This window comes from Anabrus simplex, chromosome 5 (genome assembly GCF_040414725.1).
Source record: "Anabrus simplex isolate iqAnaSimp1 chromosome 5, ASM4041472v1, whole genome shotgun sequence".
In the NCBI taxonomy this organism is placed as follows: Eukaryota; Metazoa; Arthropoda; class Insecta; order Orthoptera; family Tettigoniidae; genus Anabrus; species Anabrus simplex.
The window spans coordinates 185,901,386-185,921,863 of NC_090269.1; the positions used below are offsets into that span (position 1 = coordinate 185,901,386).

At 39.3% G+C, this 20,478-nt stretch overlaps 1 protein-coding gene across 2 annotated transcripts in view; it reads right to left on the bottom strand.

Annotated features, from left to right (window-relative positions):
* Positions 1 to 20,478, bottom strand: part of LOC136874428 (uro-adherence factor A) — a 209,331-nt gene that overhangs the window by 104,479 nt on the left and 84,374 nt on the right. For both annotated transcript variants that reach the window (XM_068227588.1, XM_068227587.1), the window contains exon 6: positions 15,785 to 15,850. In XM_068227588.1, coding sequence (XP_068083689.1) covers positions 15,785 to 15,850 — 66 coding nt within the window. The remainder of the gene's footprint in view (positions 1 to 15,784; positions 15,851 to 20,478) is intronic.

Below are 20,478 nucleotides of genomic sequence, written 5' to 3' on the forward strand. Positions count from 1 at the left end.
ATTTTAATGTGTAGATTTTGTAATGCTAGCAAGGCTCTTGTGATCGAGAGAGTGCATTACACTCGTAAGGAACTAGACTCAGTCTCCCAAGAGTTGTTTCATTTACACCTGCTGTTAAGCAACACTCTCTCACGGGAATTGTGGTGGACTTTCAATTGCACTACTGCTATACAGGCTGAAGGAAAATTCAACCAGGTGTCATTCAGACACAAATCGAAGTTCCTCCAACTAGCTCAGAAACAGGTGGTCTTTCGCACGAACCTGCATGCTAGTAAAACTGTCGTCAATCTTTCCAAGAAATCCTTGGATGAGAACCAAATGGCAGTTCTAGCTAGGGGTCTTAATTTTGCTGTCTCTCCCTCTAAAATTCCCACTGAGGAGTTAATTACTTCCGTTGAGGCAGCCATCCACAAAGTACCTACGGATGTGGCTAAGGAGTTAAGACAGAAATGTGTGAGACTCATAAGGTCCGCTGTTGTACCCGCGCCCATTTAACAAGAGGTGAAAGGAGAGCTCTGAAGGAACTTAGAGATGATTCAGAACTGACCATATTCTCAGCTGATAAGGGTAATACAACAGTGGTTATGGACACTGACGACTATAGTAATAAGATCTCAGCGATATTGTCCTGAGAAACTTCATCTATTTCTAAACCACCTAAATCAGCAACATCCTTCAATTAAATTCACTATGGAGATGGAGCCGGGAGCCTCTTTACAGACTGAGCTAACGTAACCTCACCACTCATGTGTCCAACGCCACTGTGAAGCTCTTAAGGCAATCTTCAATTCCAAAAGAGGAGGCTAAACATCTGTCCCCAGGGGATGTAGTGCCACGTAGATAATATGGACTGCCTAAGATCCATAAAAAGATATTCCCCTCAGACCTATTGTTAGTGTGATAGGTTCTCCTACCTATGCTCTGGCTAAATACCTAAGCAAATTGCTTCAGCCACACACAGGACGTACTGAATCGTACGTCAGAGACTCTCGGTATTTCGTCAACAAGCTGTCAACCATAACCTAATGCCCTTTGGGTGAGTTTCGATGTGGAGTCCTTGTTCACTAAAGTGCCAAATGAGTCGGTCATGTCTCTCATTGAACACCTGTTCTCTGAGGACACTGCTAAGCTATTTTACCACTGCATGAATTCCAGCTGGTTCTTGTGGGGTGGGAATTTTTAAGAACAGACGGACAGAGTGGCTATGGGAAGTCCACTTTCACCCGTATTTCATTTGTGGTCTGGACAGAATGTCCTGAGAAACTTCATCTATTTCTAAACCACCTAAATCAGCAACATCTTTCAATTAAATTCACTATGGAGATGGAGTTGGGTGATTGCCTTCCTTTCTTGGATGTTCCAGTAAGAAAGAAACCGGACGGCTCCTAAAGGCATACCGTCTATCGTAAGCCTACCCACACAAATTGCTATCTTCATGCAGATTCTCACCACCATCCAGCACAAAAACAAGGCATTCTCACGACACTCGCCAAAAGGGCGAGACGAATTTGTGAGCCATCAAATATCTACGTGGAGATGGACACGCTCAAAGTCCCGTTCAAGGTACAGCGGTTTGCAGATTCATAGAGCCCTGTATCCCAGAGAAATCACCACGCAAAGCTCACAGAGGGAAAAGTGAAGGGAACTGCCTACTTGCCTTACATTCACAACACCACACATCGAATTGCCAATGTCCTCCACAAACACGATATAAAAACCGTGTTTGGCACCACCACTAAAATTGCTCACAGTCTGAGTAAAACCAAGGACAAATTGTCCCCACTTTTACATCCTGGGGTATACGAAATTCCCTGTACTTGCGGTAAGGTGTACATTGACCAAACATGCCGGTCCATTGGTACCCGTATCAAGGAACATGAACATAATATTCATCTCAACCAGCCAGACAAATCGGCAATAGCTCAGCACGCTCTATCATCGCGTCTTTTGTCATGTTCTACGATGCTCAAGCTCTTACCCACACTAGACACTACTGGTCCAGGATTACACAGGAAGCTGTGGAAATACATAGAAATCCTAACAATTTCAACAGGGACACTGGGTATCAATTAAGTAATACCTGGTTGGCAGCCATTAAGGGTTTACGTAGGTAGTTCCCTTTCCTGTCCCTTCACTATTGTTGTTTCGTCTCTGTGTTTTCCAAATTCGTATGCTCCTCATCGCCAGATGTCTCATTCCAGGCTTGTGTCAATGTCATACACCTGTCAATGTTACATAAACATGTTATGTGATCCTCTTAGACTGATTCTGAGGGTTCGGTCAGCTTCTGTTTCGAGCGCTAGCGCTATGCCACATCTGGGGAGCCATCTGGTGACGAATGAATGTACCATTTCCACTTCTATTATAATGTCTAAATTTCAAAAAGCTACTGTTTAGGAAGCCTTTCTTGTGAACAGTCGAGATTTTCTTCCGATGACGCAGAGCACAGTTCTCTGCGAAACATAAAGAATTTCACTTTATTTTCTTAACACGGCATAAGCCCAAAAGCCTATACAGTATCATGTCTATAAGTACGGGCTGTGAAAGCATCAACGGCAACAAGTTAAATTAATTTTGAACTGAAGAAAGAATGCCACAAAGTACTAAATTCACCAAATTCAATACCCAACTCCATAATTAACCTTTTACCTGACCAACAACATTTTACACTTCACCCTATTACTACTAATAATGTTTAAAACATATTATATTCTATCAAATCAAAAGCCAGCGGAGTGGATGATATCCCTGTAACTTTCTTACACACCATACTGGTGCTGTTTTACCAATTAGTACCCACATTTTTAACTACTGGCTTTAAAATGAACCTTTCCTTCACTATGGAAACAAGCCCATATTATCCCTGTGCCTGAGAAATTGACTCCTACCAACCATCTGACTACAGACTAATTTCTATTTCACCTGCAATTTCTAAAGCACTCTAGCATCTGGTTCATGACCAGGTGTTTCAATACTTAAATTATCATTATCTCCTAGACCCACTGAAATCTGGATTTATGAAGGGACACAGCACAAGAACAGCCCTGCTCAAAGTGACTGAGGACATACAACATGCAATAGACAAAAGACTGGTGACAATACTTACTCTCCTCAATTTCAGTAGAGCATTTGACATTATAAATATCCAGGCTCTATTAACCCACGAGTGGTCGCTATATGAGATTTTCTCTCACATTATTTCTTATAGTGATATTACTTCATAATGATGAAATGGAGGTGACTGTTCCCTCTTCTAGCTGAGTTTATAACTGTCATGAGTAGAACAATTTACATTTGTAGGGTACGCACCCCCTCCCCTAGTCAGAACAAAGGTTCCTATATGTCCGTGCGCGCTGTGTGAGAGTTTCTCTTATCGTGCGACTAATGACGTTGGTGTTATGTTGAAGTGGAGGGGGAAACTTACTCCTGTTGTACTTGTTAGTATCTGTATTATGAGCACTTCTTGTTTTTGAAAATGTTATTGTGTTCAGAAACCTTGCTTTGTACGTAAATATTACTAGATATAATGCATGTGTGAGATTTTATTTTTTACAACTTCAGGACGGAAGTTATTTTTGTGTACATTGCATATGTTATTTTAAGTAGTGATTTGTGTCTTTAATAAACAGCTTATCATTTCATTTTTACCTAAAATATATAAGGTAGAACATGCGTTTCAATTCAGTAGTAAATTTTAGCCTTACACCCCACAAAACTGGAAAAAATGTCATAATTATTTTAATGTGAGAGAAAGTCTCACGCGCGACCACTCACGTTACATTTCGGCTAGCGACCACTCGCGGGTTAAACAAGATGAAATCTTACTACTTTGATCAATGAACTATTAATTTCTTTTTATCATACCTAAAAATCGTGTGCAATGGGTTATAACCCTTGATAAAACTTCTCATTGGCTAACCAGGATGGTAGGCACCCTGGGAGGCAGTATTTTAGGTCCTTTGCTCCTTATTTTGTACATAAAAGACATTTCATCTAATCTAAAGAATTGTAGCTACCATATTTATGTGGACAACTTACAAATACACTGTCTCTGTAAGACCTCCGATTTGCTTCAAGCCATAACTGGCATCATCGCTGACCATCAGTGACAATGCTAACTCCTTGAAATATTCTCTCCTCCTTAACCCCTCCATGACTCAAGCAATCATTATTGGATCTCAAATAATTGTTGATTACACTACAAGACAAAACTATTCCTACATTTATACTGAATAATAGTCTGGCTCCATGGCTAAATGGTTAGCGTGCTGGCATTTGATCACAGGAGTCCCGGGTTCGATTCTCAGCAGGGTCGGGAATTTTAACCATAATTGGTTTATTTCGCTGGCATGGGGACTGGGTGTATGTGTCGTCTTCATCATCATTTCATCCTCATCACGCCAAACAGGTCACCTACGGGCGTCAAATCGAAAGACCTGCATCGGGCGAGCCGAACTTGTCCTTGGACACTCCCAGCACTAAAAGCCATACGCCATTTCATTTCACAGAATAACAGAGTTATTTCATTCAGCCAAATGGTCAGAAATCTTGGAGTGACAATGAAAGAAACTTTAAATTGGTCTGAATATACTAAAGGTGTTTGTAAAAAAATATTTTTGATACTTCATTCTCTTCAAAGAAACAGTAATATTTTGCTCTGGAATGTGAGAGTCAAACTCATACAATCACTTGTGTTTCTCATCCTCGACTAATGTGGTATTATTCTTGTAGATACAACAAAGGAGCAGACTTCGTAACTTCAGCGAGCGCTTAATTGTTGCCTTAGATTTAATTACAATCTGAGTTATGATACACATGTTACCCCATACTATCATACTATTTCATGGCTGAAACCAGATAAACAATGAATGTATCACATACTGATACAGATATACACAGACTGCTCACTCAAGGCAGACCACTATTTATTTCATCCCGGCTTAAGTATTTGTCCTCCTTTCACAGCAGTGATACACACTCTGCTTCCACCCTTTGTATTCCTGTTCACTGATGCACTATGTATAACAATACTTTTGTTGTGACGGATTCCAGACTTTGGAATTCCCTGCCTGTCAGCGTCAGAAATATCACCTCATTACTTAAATTTGAGACTGCCTGCAGAGACTATCTGCTGAATGCAGCTAACTAAGTTGTATGCCTGAATGGGTAAATGACTGTTAGTGTAATATATAGTGTGTTAGTGTAATATATTACATGTAGAATATTATGTCCTCGAAATAAATAAATAAATAAATAAATATATAAATAAATAAATAAATAAATTAATTAATTAATTAATAAATTAATAAATAAATTAATTAATTAATTGATAAAATTGTTGAGAATATTTATATATATTCATATGACTCTGGCTGAGCCACTATCAAGTAGCGCCACCTACACACAACGGTTTCTTTTTCCATTCCGACATGTTACAATTGTAATCTCCATGTCTATTGTTTTCACTGTATCCATCTATGATTTATGTATGTAATAAATAGTCTCATACTATTATAAACCGTACTTACCTTATTATTATTACTTTCTGAAAAATCGTGCCTTTTCAAAAGGTTATGGCCCCGGGATAAGCATATGGAAAGTGATTAAATGCGTAGAGATAAAATACACTAAAAAGTACATGTGTGAAAATATCGTGTTGCGCACGGTTGGAGAGGTTGAGTAAAACATTTTACCAAGTGTCTTTTGCAAAGAAACAGTGTGTGAAGATAAACAGTTCAAGTATATTTATGGAGTTTGGTGATCAAAATTACTTTCGATGGACATCTAATGAATGAAATAGAGAAACTCAGCAACTTGAATATATATTCTTATATAGCTGTGTCACTGGGCGAGTTGGCCGTGCAGTTAGGGAAATGGTTTTCCGTGGTTTCCGATTTTCACGCCAGGAAAATGCTGGGGCTGTACCTTAATTAAGGCCACGGACACTTCCCTCCCACTCCTAGCCCTTTTCTGTCCCATCGTCGCCATAAAACCTGTTTGTGTCGGTGCGACGTAAAGCCAATTAAAAAAATATATATATAGCTGTGCCTCCTCTATGAACCATGTGACCATGCCGCAGTGGGGAGGCTTGCGTGTCCCAATGACGCAGAGAGCCGAGCCGCAGGTGCAACCATATAGGATGGGTATCTGTTGAGAGACCAGACTAACGAATGGTTCATCGAAAACGGGGTAGCAGCCTTTCAGAAGTTGCAAGGGCGGCAGTCTGGATGATTGACTGATATGGCCTTGTAATAATACTCAATATGGCTTAACTGTGTTGATACTGCTACACGGCTGAAAGCAATAGGAAACTACAGCCGTAACTAACTCCCGAGGACATGCAGCTCTCTCTGTATGAATGATGTACTGATGATGGCTTCCTCCCGGGTAAATTATTCCGGAGGTAAACTAGTCCCCTATTCGCATCTCTGGGTGGCGACTACACGAGAGGGGGCGATCATCAGGAAGATGGATACTGACATTCTGTAAGTCGGAGCGTGGAATGTTAGAAGTTTGAATCGTTGTGGTAGGTTAGAGAATCTGAAAATGGAGATGGATAGACTAAAGTTAGAAGTACGTTGACAGGAAGAACAGGATTTTTGGTCAGGTGACTACCGAATTATCAACACGAAATCATACAAGGGAAATGCCGGAGTTGGTTTAATAATGAATAAGAAAATAGGGCAGCGAGTAAGCTACTACGACCAGCATAGTGAAAGAATTACTGTTGTCAAGATAGACACCAAACCAATGCCCACCACAATAGTGCAGGTCTATATGCCTACTAGTTCAGCAGATGATGAGGAAATCGAAAGAATATACAAAGAGATAGAAGATTTAATACAATATGTAAAAGGTGACGAGAATCTAATTGTGATGGGAGACTGGAATGCAGTGGTAGGCCAAGGAGGAGAAGGTAATACAGTAGGAGAATTTGGATTGGGACAAAGGAATGAAAGAGGAAGTCGGCTGACTGAATTCTGCACTGATCATAATTTAGTCCTTGCCAATACTTGGTTCAAACACCACAAACGACGGCTGTATATGTGGACGAGACCTGGAGACACTGGAAGATATCAAATAGACTTCATTATGATTAGACAGAGATTCAGAAACCAGGTGTTGGATTGCAAAACTTTCCCAGGAGCAGACGTGGACTCTAACCACAACTTGTTGGTCATGAAATGCCATCTGAAGTTGAAGAAATTGAAGAAAGGAAAGAACGCAAAAAGATGGGCTCCAGACAAGTTGAAAGAAAGTAGTGTGAGGGATTGTTTCAAGGAACATGTGGCACAAGGGCTAAATGAAAAGGCTGAAAGAAACACAATAGAGGAAGAGTGGATAGTCATGAAAAATGAAGTCAGTAGGGCTGCTGAAGAGATGTTAGGAAGGAAGAAAAGATCAACTAAGAATCAGTGGATAACTCAGGAGATACTAGACCTGACTGATGAACGATGAAAATGCAAGAATGCTAGAAATGAAGAGGGCAGAAAAGAATACAGGCGATTAAAGAATCAAGTGGATAGAAAGTGCAAGGTAGTTAAGGAAGAATGGCTGAAGGAGAAGTGCAAGGATGTCGAAGGTTGTATGGTCCTGGGAAAGGTAGATTCTGCATACAGGAAAATCAAGGAAACCTTAGGAGAAAGAAAATCTAGGTGTATGAATATTAAGAGCTCAGATGGAAAGCCACTTCTAGGGAAAGACGACAAAGCAGAAAGATGGCAAGAACATATCCAACAGTTGTATCAAGGTAAAGATGTAGATAATTTGGTTCTGGAACAAGAGGCTGCTGATGCTGATGAAATGGGAGACCCAATTATAAGGTCAGAGTTTGACAGAGCTGTGAGAGACCTAAATAGGAACAAGGCACCTGGAATTGATGACATTCCTTCTGAATTACTGACTGCCTAGGAGAAAGCAGCATGGCAAGGTAATTCCATTTAGTGTGTAAGATGTATGAGACAGGAGAAGTCCCATCCGATTTTTGGCAGAATGTTGTAATACCTATTCCCAAGAAAGCTGGTGCTGACCGGTGTGAAAACTACCACACCATTAGTTTAGTATCTCATGCCTGCAAAATTTTAACACGTATTATTTACAGAAGAATGGAAAAACAAGTTGAAGCTGAGTTGGGAGAAGATCAATTTGGCTTCAGAAGAAATGTAGGAACAATGTGAAGCAATCCTGACTTTGCATCTGATCTTAGAGGATCGAATCAAGAAGGACAAGCCCACGTACTTGGCATTCGTAGATCTAGAAAAGGCATTCGATAATGTTGATTGGACCAAGCTATTTACGATTCTGAAGGTGATTGGGATCAGATACCAAGAACGAAGAATTATCTACAATCTGTATAAAAATCAGTCTGCAGTGATAAGAATCGAGGACTTTGAAAAAGAAGCAGCAATCCAGAAAGGAGTGAGGCAAGACTGCAGTTTGTCCCCCCTCCTCTTCAATGTTTACATAGAACAGGCAGTAAAGGGAAATCAAAGAGGAATTTGGAAAGGGAATCACAATCCAAGGAGAGAAAATCAAAACCTTGAGATTTGCCGATGATATTGTTATTTTATCTGAGAGTGCAGTGGACCTCAAGAAGCTGCTGAATGGTATAAGTCTTGGGTAAGGAGTACAAGATGAAAATAAATAAGTCCAAAACAAAAGTAATGGAGTGCAGTCAAATGAAGACAGGTGATGCAGGAAATATTAGATTAGGAAATGAAGTCTTAAAGGAAGTAGATGAATATTGTTACTTGGGTAGTAAAATAACTAACGATGGCAGAAGTAAGATGGACATAAGATGCAGTCTAGCACAAGCAAGGAAGAGCTTTCTTAAGAAAAGAAATTTGCTCACTTCAAACATTGATATAGGAATTAGAAAGATGTTTTTGAAGACTTTTGTGTGGAGCGTGGCATTGTATGGAAGTGAAACATGGATGATAACTAGCTCACAAAGAAAGAGAATAGAAACTTTTGAAATGTGGTGTTATGGAAGAATGCTGAAGGTGAGATGGATAGATTGAATCACGAATGAAGAGATACTGAATCAAATTGGTGAGAGGAGATCGATTTGGCTAAATTTGACAAGAAGAAGAGATAGAATGATAGAACACATCTTAAGACACCCAGGACTTGTGCGGTTGGTTTTTGAAGGAAGTGTAGGTGGTAAGAACATTAGGGGTAGACCAAGGTTTGAATATGACAAGCAGATTAGAGCAGATGTAGGATGCAGTAGTTACGTAGAGATGAAAAGGTTAGCACAGGGTAGGGTGGCATTGAGAGCTGCATCAAACCAGTCTATGGACTGACGACTCAAACAACATATAGCTGTGCCACCTTCACACACGTGATGGGGAAATTCTTTAGTACATAATATTTTGCACATTAAAATGGTAATAAATTATGTGAAATACTAACTTGAACATCAACTGAATTTCCAGACTGTGTTTGCAAGGACTTCATGAGAAAATGAGCTCACTGTGCGTCATTAATGTGAAGAAGATGAAGAAGAATAAGAAGAATATTCTGTCCTCAATGATAACTGGTATTCATCCCCAGAAATTCACTGAATAGCAATACAATTAATGCTCTTGGCAATGTAAGCAGCAACTTAAAGATATTATTGCTGAGAAATTCAAATTCACCTAAGGAGATGCAGAATTATTCTCAGAAAATGGTTTACTCTCTATGAAGTGGAAAGATAAGAAATATGTGTTACTGCTCAGCTTAAAACATAAAATGGCACTGACCAATAAAAAAATACAGGAAAAACACCAGGGTTATTTTGAATACTTGTGAATTTATCCGTGAGGACAAAATATTATTATCATTGTTATTATTATTCTACTTCTTATTATTCTTATTCTTCTGCTTCAAGAGCTTCTCTGACTGGAACATTTATTTAATTCTTTCCCCATATCTGGGCCAGTATAGCTCAGAGTGGGTTCACTTAAGTTATAGATTTTAATTCCAAACCTTGTCCTTTTAGAGAATTGAATCGGACATTAAACAACCCAACCTTGAGATTTTGTGAGACTTTCATCCAGTGATGTTTCCCTGTGGAGTATATATTAAAAAAGTCCACCATACTTCTCACTTTTGACAACCTGTCCCCATTTACTCTTGTTTCACTATTATCAAAACGAAAAGAAAAATGTTGAAATTTTAACTGAAAAATCATTATATGTGAAATGTCAATATAAAAAATGAAAATAAAATAGAAATGGAAAAATAAAAGAATGGTAAGTAAAATAAATATTTTGTCACATCTTCAGGGCTGCCGAGAGTGAGGTTCAAACCCACTATATCTCGGATGCAAGCTCACAGCTGCACAAGCCCCTAACCACACGGCCAACTTGCCCAGTTCTCCATATTTGTTACACTCTAAATTTCTTGACTAAAATCTTAATTTAAAGTTCAGAAGGTTTAATTTAGTTTTTCAGGGAGCTTTAACATCGTACTAAATTTAAATAATAGTTTTAGAATCCTTTTCCATATCCAAGAAAGTGCCATCAAATAATAATAATAATAATAATAATAATAATAATAATATTGGCTTTACATCCCACAACTACTTTTACAGTTTTTGGAGATGCTGAGGTGCCAGAATTTTGTCCCATAGGAGCTCTTTTACGTGCCAGTAAATCTACTGATACAAGGCTGACGTACTTAAGCACCTTCCAATACCACCAAACTAAGCCAGGATCGAAGCTGCCAAGTTGGGGTCAGAAGGCCAACATCTCAACCGTCTGAGCCACTCAGCCCGGCTGCTGTCAACTATACAGGGTGAAGCGTAATTCGCACACTCGGGCGTCGTAATGCGACTCCTCACATGCCAGCAATAAAAAAATGTCTCTTACAAATTTTCGTCTTGCGAGTATATCCGGTAGAAAACGGACGTTGAAGAGTAGCAATCTGGCAACACTGTAATCATATGTAGGGTAACTACCACTGTCAGCACGTTCTCGTCGTGCTGTACAGTTGGTGCAGTGGGTAGAGTTTTTGGTTGGCATGCAGGAGGTCGATGGTTCGATCCTGGGTTGAGGCGCATTTTTTATTTGCTAATTTCCATCTGCCATTACCCACTGTAATACAGTAAGACACTGTTTCTGAGGTCACATGTATCCTACATTTACAACATTTTGTAACGCTGAAACAACAAATACCTGGTTAGACTAATAAGAAATAGACAGCTGAAACAAATGACCAGTCATAGGACAGAATAACTACACAAACAATATCACTTTCGATATGCTAAAGATGATAGCACAGTACAATAACATAACATCTACTTGTCATTTACATACTACATGTATAATAATAATGTTATTTTATTTCACGTCCCACGAACTACTTTTTAAGGTTTTCGGAGACGCCATCATACTACATGTAATATGATCACGCAGATGTAGCACATTAGCACTAATACTGTCCATATTAATGACCGCATGACCTTCACAACAGAATACGTTGTCCTCAGAACAACAGATGCTCAAAGCGACCTCCCTGCACGTCCAAACATTGCGCAACCCGCCGGATCATACAGCTCTGGACCCTGTGTCCACAGTAACAAAAGCAGCATGAACACGCGCTACCAATTCTTCCACATTTATCGGCGGAGTAGAGTACACGTGCTCCCGCATGTGCCCCAAGGAAAAAATCCAGGGTAGTTAGGTCAGGTGAACGCGGTGGCCATACAACTGGACCTCCACGTTCGAGCCATTTCCCTGGAAATGTTCTGTCCAAATACTGTCGCACATTACTTCCTGTATGTGGAGGCGCACCATCATGTTGGAACCATATCCTCCGCCGAACATGTAGTGGAACGTCTTCCAGCACATCAGGCAGATAATTTGAGAGGAATGCGTGATACCTTCGTGCAGTCAACCGGTGAGGCAACATGTAGGGGCCCAGACACCTGTCACCCAATATTCCGGCCCAGACGTTGATACCAAAGCGAACTTGATATCCACGGTCGCGAGTGACGTGCGGGTTAACCTCACACCAATGGTGGGCATTGTGCAAATTGAAGACACACTCACGAGTGAATGCTGCTTCATCCGACCATACTACGGTGTTCACGAAGTCATCGTTGGCTTCCTGTTGTTGTTGTTGGAACCATTCACAGAATTGCTCCCGCTGAGGGCGATCTGCAGGATGCAGCTGTTGCGTGCAAGAATAATGATAGGGGTGCAGCCCATGCTCGTGCAGCACGTTAACGACCATGCGTTGCGAGACACGCAGCTGCCTTCCTACGCTACATGTACTTCGCTGAGGTTCTTGGTGTATGACCTCCAGAATAGCTTCCTCAGTAGCTGGAGTACGGCGAGTCCGTGGACGACCTCTGTCACGTGATGGTGGAAGGAGAGAACCTGACTCTCGAAGGCGCACCTCCAGACGACAAACACATTCTTACCTGGATGGTGTCGACGAGGATATCTAGCAGCATATTCACGAGCAGCAACACCAGCCCGGTTATCAGATGCACCAAGGACCAGAAGCATATCCACATATTCATCGTTTGTGTATGCCATACGTCTGCCACAGTGGTTTAGAAGTTTATAAGACGGACATTCGATACGTGTACGCATGTACATTGGAGTCTGTCAGGGGCGCGTTACTCCGCTCGCCACTAGTCCCTGTCTGGTGGACAGCGCCGTCCCACCTAACGCGCCTTACCTCTCTGACAGATATTGTTCTGCATGATTCATTCCAAAATGGTGAAATGGTGAAATAGTCGGTTTCGAATTACACTGTTTTCCTAACAGTGATAGACATGATGTTTCCACAATCCCATCGATATAATAATAATAATAATAATAATAATAATAATAATAATAATAATAATAATAATAATAATAATAATAATAATAATGCATTGAGATACGTACTAAACAGCATGCGGTTACCAGACGCAATGTTGAAAGGCAGAATTATTGGGACCATGGTGATAACACATACAAATTGTAACCGAGTTTGGGTATTATTCGCAGAGCACATTGCTAGGCCTACTGGTAACGTAAGGCCCTAACGAAATGTAATGGACCTGAACGAGGCAATAATAATAGTTGGTACTAATATATGGGACCATTGGAGGAGGACACAAAGAAAACAGGTTTCACATCTAGTAGATGAAGTGGAGCGAATAAATTCACGCCCACGACGTGGAAAGGGCGCCTTTCAAAGCTGACCAATGAAAACGATTGTTCGTCCATTTCTAGGATCGTAGTATGTAAATGCAAATGGTTTCTAGAGGACCCACTGCAATCGCTGTTGACGATTAAGATGCCAGATACCATACCACCTAGACTACATTTACGAAATATAAAACATACGCCTCAACCCAGGATCGACCACTCGACCACTCCTGCATGCTAACCCAAAACTCTATCCACTGCACCATCTGTACAGTACGACTAACTTCTGCTGACAGAGGTAGTTACCCTACATGTGGTTACAGTGTTGTCAGATTGCTACTCTTCAACGTCGTTTTTCCGCCGGATATACTCGCAAGACGAAAATTTGTAAGAGACATTTTTTTATTGTTGGCATGTGAGGAGTCGCGCTGCGATGCCCGAGTGCGCGAATTACGCTTCACCCTGTATAGTCTAAAGTGTAAACTATCTTAATATTTCCAAAACATTGCAGCCTCTAGAAATCACATCAAAGTATCTTTTGGACATAATGCTCAAGTTGAGTGTTAATTACCAAGCTTATTCTTGTTAATGAGTGAGATTTCAAATGCTATCACTGATTCCATGCACAAATAGTGCAGGTTTCTGTGGAACAGGAAGAATGAAGATGAAACTGCTCTCCAAACACTAAAATTCATGCTCCACAATAGAATTGGGAATCCAGATTTTTCTTTTGAAAACTTCCACCAGCTATTCAGAGTGTTGTTTTCTCTTTCTCATATTATAGGGGCCAATGACCTCAATGTTAGGCCCCTTTAAACAACAAGCATCATCATCAACATCATATTCACTCCATGGAAAGCCTGGAATGGTATCTCTTTATAAAAGTTCTAATACATCAATCCAAACTCTAGCCTGAATAATTTCTGTACCTCATACTGTACTTCACAAACATCACTCAACAAATATTATCACACAAAAGTACAAGAGAATTCCAACCAAAGAAATCCTAGTTCTAAAATAAATCAACAATTACTCTGCTAATCCGGTATTTTTCTGGATTTAAGAAATAATAATTTTAATGAAAAAGTTTTAAATGTTAAATATGAAGATTTTTAATAGTCTCATTAATATAATTTACAAATTATTATTATTACCTAAAATATAATTATTTCCTTAACGGTATGGGTAATCTGAATAAGATCATCCAGTATCCAGTACATACTCAATTAAATTACATACTTTATTAAAGTACTAATACCGACTGAACATGAAATTACTGTTGCAGATAATGTTTAACACCTGAAATAACATGCAAAAGGTGAGTGAATTAAGCTTACACTTACTGGTTTGGGTACTGAAGGTCTTCATCCAAACTATGTTATAATAAATATACATTACATGTATATCTATAGAGAGATCATATGAGGAGTACTGTAATCTGTAAACTAGACTCTAGATAAGAACAGGAAAAAATAAATCAAGATTGCCTTGAAATTGTTTTAATGTCCAAGATTTTTTTTTTTTTTTTAAGTATTGGTTTTATATCCAACTAATTACAATAATAATGTTATTGGCTTTACATTCCACTAGCTACTTTTACAGTTTTTGAAGATGCGAAACTGGTGGAATTTAGTCCAGCAGGAATTCTTTTACATGCCAGTAAATCTACCGACATGGGGCTGACGTATTTGAGCACCTTTAAACCACTGGACTGGCCCAGGATCAAACCTGCTAAGTTGGCATCAGGAGACCAGTGCCTCAACCGTCTGAGCCCGGCCACTAATTACATTTATGATTTTCGGTGACATCAAGAGGACAGAATTTCGTCCTACATGCCAGTAAATCTGAATCTCACATATTTCAGAACCTAGTTAAGGTTAGTACATCAGATCAACATGATACTCAGACTGCTGTAGCACCATGGGGAAGGATGACTCACAGTGATTTCTTCAATATTTACATTTACCCACCTTAAAATTAAGTGTGATATGCACCAATGGCCAAACATACTGTACAATTGTACACTCAATTTATGCGTTCCAACTTCCAGTCATACTTCGTGATACTAAGCAGCTACCATATTACCATATTTTTAGTGTGTGAGTGTATGTGTGCAGGCATATATTTTTCCAGGCTTGTGCTTATGTGTTTGGATTTGTGTTTGGAGTCTTGTAAATGGTTGAGAAATTTAGATTCTGTGTGTTTCTTCACTGCTCTGATGTGTAAATACCACTGTGTCAACAAAGATGAGAAGACATATTCAGTAGCCTTAGCGGTGACATTAGTTATTGTGGCACCTTTGCTATCATAAGCACATATAGTCTAAGATTCCAAGTACACCCCTCCTCAATGAATGTAAATCTTTGAACCTAGGAAACACCAATACCAGAATGTTCTTTACGTATTATCAGTATTATATGCAGGATCTTTCATAAAACAATACACTATGAAATTTGAAATGAATTCAGACCTGTCAGGAGGTGATTGGAAATACTATTTATTCCCTTTAGAAAGTGTAGGCATATTTCCTGATTTAAGAAAGAAAATTACAATGTATAAGTAAACAAGTAAAATTCACAAATACAAAGATAAGCCAAGGATGAAGACATTCGTAACCCAAATTTGCGTGCAAAAAGCACTACACTACTTACAGGAGCTGAAGTTGATGCTGATATGCAAGACTGTTTATCTGTAGCATACTTCGGCGTGCATTCAGGCTGCCAAACACACAAAGTTTAAGACACAAAAACATAATCAGTTACTACAGGCAAAATAAATAACCAACAATTTCTCTTTCTCATCTTGGTTTAAAGAAATTAACTGCCCCTACTTTCCACAAATCATGGCGGCACAAAATAATGAACACCATACATACGCACTCTGTTATAATGAGATAGTCCATGAAAATTAGTCAGATAAAGAAAATTAACAGAAACATGCTTTAAAAACCACAATGAAGGATGACCTAAATGTTGTTTCCTGTTTGAAGGAAACAACAGAAACAAGTTATCAAACAGAACTACAACCTGTTTAGGCTAGTGTAGCAGGAGACAGGCATTCTGGAAGTACATGTCTTTTTACATCACCTGTATATAGTAGTATTTGGATATGAGAAAAAAAAAATCTTGTATAAAGATTAAAATGGGGTGAGAATGTACAGAGGAACAGAAAATTTTCAAGGATACTGGTTTCAAATGGAAATTACCCAGCTATTTTCTAAACAATTATGACTTGAAAATGGTGCAGGCTCCAAGGACTTAAACTCTTGTTATTCTCTCAATTTCTACATGCATGAGGTAAATATTGCAATGGCCACTGTACATGATCAAAACTAAATACACTGAGTGTAAACTAAATACAGACAAGCTCCTGTAATTTCCTTGACATGGTCATTGTGCTTTGCCAGACAGTATTATAAACCTTTAACTATTTCAGACTATATTTCCATTCATATTAGAAACAATCATTTTACAAGAAGTTATCTCCTGTGCCCCTTCTCCAACATTTTTTTCCTTGTCTTAATGATCACAAAGTCCGAAACCCTTAAAATAAAATAAGACTTGGAAAGATCTTGTTCTCTAATAATTTCTGTTATCAAGAGACATTTTCTGTATTTTGATTTTCATTAAAAGGTCCAAAATACAGTTTACAGCAAACTTTTGGCTATACAGGATCCCTCAGGTGTAATAGTATTTCAGGGAGGCAGTAATGTGGACAATTCCAAATAAAAAGGTCATAAAAATGTATTCACTTTTCACTGAATGTGGAGTTACAACTGTTTGAATTTACTGAGTATAGTTCCAAAGTGTGCACGTCTAGGTCTTTTGGATCTGGAGATGCAGTGATCAGTGAATGGTATTTGGCTTTCATATGTAGAGATTAATGAAGTAATACAAGGGTTGGAGCAATAGTCAATACTACTATTCTTTTTCTTGCAGATATGTGAACAGATCACAAACTGCTATAAGCTATGCAGGCATAGTGTGTATTCACAACAACAGACGGCTCTGTGATTGGTGGTAGTAGCACAGATAGCACTGTGAAATCAGTTGTGTGGCAAGCGTCGTGCGAGATGGAAGTAACCCGTGTTGAGCAGTGTGCATACATCAAAACAGCTGTTCTCTGGGGAAAAAATGAGAGAGAATATCACAATGAATTGGTGGAAGCTCTTGGGAGTAATGCCCTCCCATATCGTACAGTAGCATGGTGGGTAGGAAAGTTTCACCCAGGATGTGTAGCAACCGGTGATCAGCAACACTCGGGATGACCTGTCAGTGTATGGACCAACATGGCATGTGCCATCATCGAACAGCTCCTGGAGGAAAACAGACGATGGACGCTACTGGAGTTAGAGAGGATAAGTGGCACTGAGAAACACACCATCCACAGGATATTGCAGACAGAGCTGCAGCTGTGCAAAATCACATCGATGTGGGTACCACATGCACTGACGGGAGTTCAACGGTGGATGTGATATGCAACATGCTCCGACCACCTAGTACGCTGGCAACAAGATGGCAAGCACTTCCTGTTGCAAATAATCACTATTGATGAATTCTGGGCCAGGACATATGAACCGGAACTGAAACGTCAGTCCACAGAGGGGCGACATGACGGATCACCAAGGCGGCAGAAGTTCCGTCAGAATCCTTCCCCCCGTGGAATTGATGGTGAACGTTGCGTATGATGTCAGCGGTGTTATTGTGTGCCACTTCGTTCCATAAGGCAGAACAGTGAGCGTAGAGTACTACAGGGACTTTCTGGTGCAACAGGTATGACGTGGCATTTGAGAGCAATGTCCAGATCTTATGGACAGTGCTATCATACTGCACAACAACACAAAACCACATAAAGCAGAGTGTGTACAGCAACAACTGCAATGCTGGGGATGGGAAGAATAGGAGCACCTGCCGTATTCTCCTGAATATTCGCCCTGTGACTTTCATCTCATACAAAAGGTAAAGGAACCACTACGTGGTAGGCAGTTTGCAACAAGAGAGGACATTGCCAATGCTGTGCGACAATAGACGACCCGATTCACAAATAGTGCAGCAAATGGTGATGCACATGGTATTCAGTGCCTCACACAGAGTTAGCAACATGTGGTGAATGTTGCAGGCGATACTCTGAGGGCCTTTAGACTCAGTTTTATCATGTTAACTGTATGTGTGCTTGGCTGTAATTATTTTGCACCATGAAACCAGTATTGTCCTGTTCACTTCTGTAATAAATATGTGAAGCACAATGTTTGCATGTTCTACAATGTCCACACATGCAGTTCCCACCTCGTCCTTTCATCTGTATATGTCATATTTTCTAGCTGGGCTGGTATCTGCAAGAAAGAAAATGGTTGCAATGACCTTTGCCACAACCCTCGTAGTTAAAATACATTACATATCTTTAGGCCCCTTGAATATCCTCACATAGAGGTGTTATTCTGTCAAATTCCTCCATGTCCATGGATATATCAGGTTCAACAGAATCAAAACGAGTTAGCGGTATATCAAAAAAGGTAGAAGAAGATGATAAAGATGACAAGATGTGTCAAAAATTGTTGTTCCTTGTCATTTTGAATCTAGTCTGCTTTCCAGAGATCACTTTCGATTTTCTTTGTGCAATCCACATAGTTTGCCTAATTTTGTTAGGTCACGTATTGGTATGCAGCCAAAACTAAATTCCACATTTCTTGTTTTTTTTAAATGACACATTAATTTTTATATACAGTAGAAGTCCGCTATAGTGAGTACGGCATATAGCGAGAACTCTGTTATAATGACAACTTTTTCGTTCCCTTGAAAATCCCTATACTAAACTGTGTATTATCCTTCGGTTACAGCGAGAACCCTATCACTGATGCATCCATTATTACAAGCAATTAAGCATGCATAATTTTTTCCATTATCAATATTTATGCACTCCACGATTATAATGAATGCGATCGATCACCTTCGGTATAGATTTTTCGCTATGTGTGTTAGCGAGATCTCTCGTTGACATTTGAACTCGAAAGTGACTGGTGTTCTATAAGCACAGTTCAAAATAAAAGAAAACATGTTTTTGTAATAAATGCATAAATAACGTGGCTAATAGCAGTAGTTAACTTGTTAGAAATAAAGGCGGAAGTAAACAATTGCTTAATTTTAAAACGATGTACTGAAATTCAACAAGAATGTGATACACCTCAAGATGGGTGGCTAATTCTGGAGGTTATTTTATTCAGTAAAACCTCGTTAGGCATTTCTGCAGGGGACAAGGAACGATAATGTGTTAAGCGAGAAAATGTACTATTGAATACACAAATAATAACTATCCAACACGAATATATAAACACTTGATATGTTTTTTCCGTCATGCGTGCATTTTACATCGTGTATGTACGGGTACAGTGAAAGATATAGGCTACCTACTGTTTCTAAAGATGCAATAAGGGTATGAAAAGGCGTGAAAAAGACGAGAGAACAAATAGGAAAACCTTTTCCATTGAGCCTTATTAAATAAAAACAGTGTATTAAAAGGTGTGTAAAATACCTGACAACAAATATAAAAACATTTGCAGTGGGGCTCCGTAAAAGTATCAGGGCATTATTGCAGATCACAGTCTTCGACCATAAATTATTTCACGGCTGACTTGATGCGTTGCTGTAGCTAGCTCCTTACCGGCCTTGACAATCGGGTCCACGCACTGTAATCGGAGTAGTTTCATAGCTCGACACGTGGCACTGGCAGCCTAAGTTTTTGCGGTGGACATGCCTACTCCTCTATGGAAAAGATATTGAATTTGATTGCCGATTTATCGTAATTTACAGGTATGGAGAATGTTACATATGTTAATACTGTAAAAATTATTAATCCTAAAGACTACTTTCATTGATATTCGACAAAATAATATCGTGAAATTAAACTGCAGAGAAGTGGTGTAATCCACCTGACGTTCTGATATTGACTTAAATTGCCAATTTTTCTTGATTTAGAGGAATGAAGGGGTATGTTACGTTGACTAATACTGTTAAAATGACTAATCCTAAAGGCTAACTTCATTGATATTTGCCACAATAACATCATAAAATGAAACTGCGGGGAGATGGAGTAGTCCAACTGATGTTCCTCAACTATGAGGAATAGTAGTAATTACTTTTATTATCCTTAGCATTTAGATACATAGCAGAACTTACCACAATACTGTCTTCTGATGTTAATATGGAGATTAAAAGTCACTGTTTAATTAGAGTTTGAAAATTCTTCAAGTGCTGCTGTTAGGAAAGGGGTTGTGGTCAAAACATAAAAGTCTTATTTTTTCTACTTAAATATTTGGTGCATGAATAACAAATATTTTGACTCAAACATG